This window comes from Culex quinquefasciatus, chromosome 3, assembly GCF_015732765.1.
Source record: "Culex quinquefasciatus strain JHB chromosome 3, VPISU_Cqui_1.0_pri_paternal, whole genome shotgun sequence".
Taxonomy (NCBI): domain Eukaryota; kingdom Metazoa; phylum Arthropoda; class Insecta; order Diptera; family Culicidae; genus Culex; species Culex quinquefasciatus.
The window spans coordinates 76,178,560-76,186,182 of record NC_051863.1 but is presented as its reverse complement, the minus strand read 5'-3'; the positions used below and the strand labels follow the sequence as shown (position 1 = coordinate 76,186,182).

At 38.1% G+C, this 7,623-nt stretch overlaps 1 protein-coding gene across 1 annotated transcript in view; it reads right to left on the bottom strand.

Moving 5' to 3' along the window:
• Window positions 1–767: 767 nt before the first annotated feature.
• LOC6032761 (sodium leak channel non-selective protein) overlaps window positions 768–7,623 on the bottom strand; it is a 38,439-nt gene continuing 31,583 nt past the window's right edge. The window contains 2 exon segments of the mRNA XM_038266430.1: window positions 768–1,575; window positions 1,638–1,800. Of these exon segments, the coding sequence (XP_038122358.1) occupies window positions 1,060–1,575; window positions 1,638–1,800 (679 nt within the window). The 3' untranslated portion in view covers window positions 768–1,059.

Here is a 7,623-nt window from a genome sequence, read left to right as displayed (position 1 = left end):
ATTATCGATTTATATTGCATTTTATACTGAATTCGAAGCACGAATCACAAGGTTTCACATTTTACATGAAATTTGTTCAACTGAAATTGCCTTTAAATTTTGAGTTTTTTGTTTAATTGTGTTTCAAAAACACATATTATTTATTATTTACAAACTCTTTTAACCTTCTCCTAGTGAAAATTGTCCAAGAATCCGAAAATGCATTCCGTTTTCCGATTAAAAATCATGTACATTAAGAAAATCATGACACTTTGAGAAGTTTAAAATAATGACTTGCATCAACATTTTCTTAACTATAGTTTACTAACTTTTTAAACTTGTCAAAATTTTATGAAAAGTTCTTCATGAGGTACCTTGAACACTTCTCTACCACGGTCAGTTCTAAACCATTCCTTACGTATTTTAATTGTACTCTTCATTTTGCGGAAAAATCGCAAACCTATCAAAGTCACCCCGTTTTACGGTAAGTTACTAAGGCAGAAATGAGTAAATTCAATTTGAAAATTTTACAAAATATTACAAAATTATTCAAGAGTTAAAAAATAATTTTCAATCAAGTATGCTCAGAATTCCCGACTTTTCCCGATTTTTGGCGGATTTTGGCGAATTCCCGACTTTTTCCCGATTTCCCGACTTGAGTGGCCACCCTGCATATGTTTATCTCGCACCACTTTTTAATTTAACTCTAACTAACTTATTTACTATCCAATCGAAATGCAGAAAATATTATGTTGTCGTGAATGTGAGATTAGAGGAGAAAAAATCAGTTATCCTGGGTGGGTTTATTTTATTTCTAAATATCACTATTCTCGTTCCCATTTCCTGCATTGGCAATAAATCAACATATTTCTGTATATAAACCTATAAAACCGGACATTATGTGTGGTTTGTTGAACTCTCTCAACAAAGTATACAATACTTACTAATACATTTTTCGTTAACATTGTGTGCATCAGTACAAATCAAACCTACTCAACAGACAATACTCCTCGTAAAACTCGGTTAAAACTTAAAAAACTTCTTCTAAGCAACATCCAATACCAATCGCTACCAAACTCGCTACTCTTCGTCTTCGCTGTGCGGACAGGTCACCTGTTCCTGCCACCAGTCGTGCACCTCGTAGACCATGCTAATGTGCGGATGACCCACTTTACTGTTGCTGGTTTGCTGCATTTCGCTGCCATGGGCAATGTGGTGATAGTGCTGGTGCAACGTGTGGCCATGATTCAGCTCGTTGATCTGGGTAATGTTCTTGGTGTTGGTGCCGGACTGCCGTTGGGACTTTTTCTTGCTGATGTAGCGATCCTTTTCATTTTTGGCCTGCGGATCGGAAAGCGTTGGCGCGAGAAACTTCCGGCCGCTGCTGCTTCCCGTTGAATCCGACCGGTTCAGGTTTTGACTCTTTTTCCTCCCCTTGGCGTTGTGTTCGACCTCCTTCACCGGAAGTTCAACCGTGTCCGGCTCGAGACTGACCTCCTTGTTCAGTGCCAGTTCATCGGCGGCTTCCTGCTGTTGCTGTTGCTGCCGCTGGATATTTTCCGCTCGCAAACCAGCGATGAGGGAGTTTTGCTGTCTCTGAATTTTAAGAATTTTGTTAGTGCCATTTGAGGCTCATCAACCCAAAACCCATTCCATACCGTAACGTTGTTGGCGCGGATTTTCTTTAGACATCCCTCGAGCCACGTGCGGATTGTCTGCTTGGCCACCTCTTCCTCGATGATGTACTCGAACTCCTCGCGAGCCAACAGTTCTTCCAGCTGCAGTGCCTTTCGGATATCCACCGAACGATACGACAGCATGCTAAAATGAGAGGTTTCGTAAATCACAATTAATTTATGATCAAGAAGTTAAATAGCAAACAAAACAGAAATCACTTTTATCTTTTCCTTCCTCACTGTGGAAAGGCTGGAAAGTCACTTGAAAAATTAACGGCTGCTGGCTGACTAACTATGAATGGACCTGGGATTGATTACCATCTGCTGCCAGCGAGATAGTTCTGGACTGCTGGAAATCGTTGAAAAGCTCACGGATGGATTCGTTCCCCTGTCCTTTGGATTAGTAAGATAAACTGCTTTACACATGACAGTTGAGAATTGTGAGCATTAATAGAACTTGAATTACAATTGGAATTGGAAGTTGAATTCTAGAACTTACAAGATTGCATAACTTGTAAGCTCATTTGAAATTGAGTCTACACTACCAGACTAAAAAAAGCCAGGGCGACTTATAAATTCATCCAATTGAAGAAAGAATAATTATTGGAAGAATATTTAATTAACCCGCAGCGCTACCTGCTATTTTAATTTAGTCACCCTTCTCACATCGGTCGTTGATAGACTGCTACCGTTATCTAGGGCGAATCGGGACACCTGGGACGAATCGGGACAGCTGTTTTTCTATGCTTTGCGCAACAATGTGATATTTTTGGATGGTTTCGGTCAAACACAAACGTGTTTTAAATAAATTTACGCCTGAAATTGTGATTTTTTTTTTGGAAATTTGATGTCAAAGCGACTTTTATGAAAAATTGGAAGGGGTCGTACAGTCCCTCCGGCACGAGGTATAAACAAATTTCAAATTTAATTCGTGATTAAAAAGTTGCCCTTTTACCAACAAGTTGACTAATTATTAAATTGTTAGCAATCGAATAAAAAACTATCCTAATATTTTGATTTTTATTTAATTCCAAAAAAATCTACAAGAATGATAAATTCAGATGTATAAATACAAAACTTTTATCCAAATACATTTTATATATGTTTTGATATAAGCTAGCAAAAACAATTGGGAGTACTTTAGAGCGTCCAATTTCCCGGAGTTGCAAAATTCCCGGGAAACGGGAAATTTTCAACAAATTTCCCGGGAATTCCCGACATGATTCCGATCTGTAAAACTAGTTCTGCGAGGGTTCTGGGCACTGCGGCAATCGATTTTACCGGCGGGTTGCTTCCGGTTGCATTTGATTTGCGGAGAAGGTTTTTCAATCCACCAGGGGCTTATTCCGGGGCAAAAGATTCGGTAATCCGGAACTTCTGGTAAGTTTAATATTTGCAGTGTTTAGCATGAAAAACAAACATAGACTAATCTTTCAAGTGTGCGCTCTTTTTGAGCCCCCTCCCCCGCAAACCGAAGAAGAGCGCAACTCGGGGGAGCGTTATTTCGTGGTTTGAGCGCAAATCGATGGAGCGTTATTGCGGGGTTTTGGCGTAAAACGGGATTTTCTTTTTTAATTTTATTTACAATTAAACGAAACATTTATATAAGGGATCTTCCACAAAACACTGATAAGGAGCCATCCTCAAATCTGGGTATCCAAGAACTCCCGGAAGTCATGGCCTAGATAGCTATTTGATCAACGGAGGTTTATACTGTCCCTGATCGCATTAATGTCTCATATGCATTTTCATCGATTTCGAGTTATTGATGCAGCTTGGTTCAAAATTGTGTGCTCTTTCAAAAGAGCCTAACATCCAGTACTTTGTTGCAGAAATCAGGGGGGAATCCAGTTTTTTCGCGAAAACTTAATTTACTACTAATTTAATGTAAAAATTAATTACATCGCATCAAAGTAGCGATATTTACGAAAAAATAATTATTTTCTAATTAAACCGAATGACGAAATAATCATTTAACCCCAATGCACCCCCGAATCTTTTTTCGCGGTGTTCATTCGCTCGCGCCAACTCGCGATCTCCGGGCGATGAACTTTTCGCCCAATTTTGTTGCTGGCACTTTTCAATAAGAAGAGTAATAAAATATCGATTGTTTTGATATTAACAGCTTATTTGAGACCTAAAGAATGCCATTCACTAACATTTTCGTCTTAATTTGTGCGGTTTATAAGCAAAATCGAGTGTCCGGATTTCGAAACAGCTTTTATCAGTGTCCGGAATTCGAAGCACAACAAGTAATTTTTTTTTAACAAGTGATTTAACAACAAATTTCGTTAAAATAGGATCAAAAAATCAAACCATCCACATTTACGACCCCCGGGTATTTTGTGGTCTCTATTGCAAGTTTCTGCTCGAACCTACACCCAAAGTTAAAGAACGAGGGGATAGTCCTCACGAAAAGAAACGTGAGGAAAGTGCTATATTGCGAGAGTATAGTCCTCTCGCGTGTTCATTCGTTCATTGGAACAGTTCATCCTATGAGTTGCTTATATGGACAAACGACCGCCACTTAGTCACCGAACCATGGTGGCCCATACGGCAAAGGCACGGTTCAATATGTCGAAGGTCTTGGGTTCGAGTCTCGGTACCGGTACTTTTTTTTGATAGATGAACTTTTTTGGAAAATGAACCATGAGTAAAGTACTCTCGGTAATTTCGGGATTTATCCTCTCCGTCCGCACACAGTACCATTTTACTACCGAATCGTGCTCTTTATCCTCTCGTATGCCGATGCCCAGTTCTGGGTGTAGGAGTCCGAAGGCTTGAATGGGGAGAACACCCAAACCTCTTTCTACTCCAAGGAACCTTCCACCCCAGTGTTTGAACTGACGACCTTCGGATTGCGAGTCCAACCGCCGCCAGCGATTCCACCGGAGTTGGTTTGGTTTGGTGTGTTGTTTGTATTTATGGCATGGAGACGACTCCTACACCTGGAATGACTTAACGGCCTAACAACCAAGGCTGGGATCGACATTTTACTTCCTCATCCGATGGAAGGTTGCAGCAGATGGGAATCGAACCCAGAATCATCCGCTTACAAAGCGGACAGCGTAACCATTCGGCCACGCACTGCCACTGTTAAAATAGGATGTCAAAAATAAAAAAAGTAATATTCATTCCATTATAGCGTAATTTTTGTTGCACAACATATAAGAAAGCAATATTCCTAGTTGTGAATAGAGAGCCTGGAGCTTATTAGAGAACGAACATCTCAAAACAAAATTACCAATCGAAGCACGAGAACTGCCAAACGGAGGTACCAATCGAGCAGAAGAAATTTCAGTTGGCGTTCAATCGATGGGAAGTATTGTAATTTGGGTGATTTATATTTTATTCGAAAAAGTGTAAAGCACGAACTGAAAACAAAACAATTTCAATTTTCTTTTTCAATTTAAATTTCGTTAAATATTTTCAAGTTTTCTTTTGCTGATTCATAAACTCATTATGTCGTTGTGCGTTAATTCCGCGCAAAAATGGTCAGTTTCGGGCGCTAATAACATCGTGGGAAAAAAAACTAAAAATTTGGTACCTTCGGGTTTTTTTTTCTACAGAAAGTCTTTGGGAATTTTTGCAAACGCAGCACCTAATTTTTTCTTTACACCAACCATACACTATGTCTTAAAAAGTTGGTTTTGGCTTGATTGACAGATCAAAAGAGAATCTGAAAAGAGTCACGCTGCTGCTTTGACAATTGCAGTGCTGCAAGCTATTTTGACTGATGTGCATGCAGAGGTGCCAGTATCAGTGTCCGTTCTCTAATAAGCTCCAGGCTCTCTAGTTGTGAATGCTTCAGTAATAAATGCTATCTATGTTTACATTGACATGAAATTTACTGACAAGCTGATTAGTTCAATATATTTTTAATAAAATCAAATCAGATTCTCTAATTATTATTTTCTGCATAATTTAAAAAAAAATGGTGCCAAAAAGGTAGGCAAAGTATACTTCCGTTTGTATTTCGGGCATTCCCGGGAAACGGGAAATATTTTTTTCCGGAAAATCCCGGTAATTTCCCGGAAATACTTACATAAGATTTAAATAATGTTTAATTTTACTGCTATTTCCATTGAGAATTTTAAGTAAAGAAAATGATTCGCGTCCCATTTGAGCAAAAAATTAGCGGAGCCATTTTTGAAAACTTTAAATCAAAGCATATTTCTGGAGTTTTTTTTTTGAAAAGGTCCAATAAACCAAATTTTCAGTTTTTGCTCTTTGGGTGTTTTTCAATACCCCTGACTCAAGGCGGTTTTATTTGAAAATTTGGTTTATTGGACCTTTTCAAAACAAACTCCTGATTATTCAATTTGCATTGTCAAATTGTCCAAATCATGTTCCATGCAAATTCGACAGTTGTCCATATAAAAACGGTTTTAAAATCATCAATATTTTTTTAAAGAGCTATTTTTGTCTTTTAAAATGTTGGACTATTTGTTTTATTTTATAAATTATGTTGATTGAAAAGAGCAGAAACTATCACAAAATTATCATTATTTAACATTCAACCGATTCCCGCGGTATCAGTATTCAAAAAACAAGGGGTAAATAGGCACACTGAGCAAATTTATTTTTTATAGTTTTTTTTTCAAATTTGCATGGCCATTTCTCAGCAACCAAAGCCATATACCCACTGGCAGTCGCGTACGTGTACACATTTTGTAAGGACACTTGTAAAAAAAGCCAAAACACGTGACTCCCGAAGGATAAACAAAGTTAAAAAATATAAGCATAACAAGGTATTAGGTAGAATTTTCTCAGCCTTTCGAAGATATTTTGTCAAAAATTGACAAATATGGGCACAATTTTTTTAATTGAAAAGCTGTGACTTATAATAGAAAAAAAGTAAAATAGTTTTTTTTGAAAATTGTTTTGTGTGGCAATCAATGTAGTCCTCATCCATACCTACAGCTTTGCTCAAGACACCAAATCGATAAAAACAATCCTTCAAAAAATACATATGTACCATATTTGGAAAACGATATGGACAAACTGATGATGCAAAACTGCTTATTTGGTCATACGGAAGGCATAGCATAGCATAGCATTGGTGTCTACCCGTAGCTGCTACTTCGTTATTGACCACCCAAGTAACATTTTAGGCTTTATCAAAGCTGTCACAACCGCTATAAAACCTATCAGCCAAAACCAACATTAAAACCCCTTAGTCGTAACAAACTCCCCAGAACCTTGATAAACCCCACTTAAAACCCAAAAGGACCTCCGCAAAAGGTTGTTACGGCCTATTTAAAAAACCTACATAGGAGTTCAAGGCTTTACAACGGAATCCTAACAACATCCTCAAAGCCTTGATAAAACCTTTGTTAAAACCTAGCCAGGAGTTATGGAAAAATGACATTTCATACGTCTTCAAACGTCTTATGCCAAATAGGTTTTATTTTGGCAAAAATAAGCCTTCGTCTTGCCAAATGAAATTATGGAGATGGTTTACAAAAATGGCAAGGATAAATAATAGATATTGGAGGGTTGGTTTTAAGTGAGCTTTTTACATGCCTAATGGCACTCGACAGCTACAACACCCTAGGTTTTAACAAAGCATGCGATAAAACCGTTTGGCATGGCATTGCGAACTGGTTTTCAAGCCTCTATTAAAACTTTCATGAAACCTTATTGAAAGCCAGTCGGCTTTTATTTCCACCCGGTTTTATGTCCGGGGCATAGTAAGATGGGTATGAGGTCAGGATTCACTGTGGTAGGTGATGCGACCATAAGCAATTTGTTTATCGGTTGAAATTTTAAAAATCTTAGGCAGCCGGCTGCGGAAAGATAGCTATCTAGGGATTTAAATATAGTATTAATTCGATTCTCTAGAAATTCTCCATCGGCGTGCCTTCCGATCAACGGTGATGTAGGAAGGGCTTCATTCATTAAAATTATGTTATATCATAAACCTTAAAACATATTCGTCGACGTGCCTTCCGATCCTTGATGATAT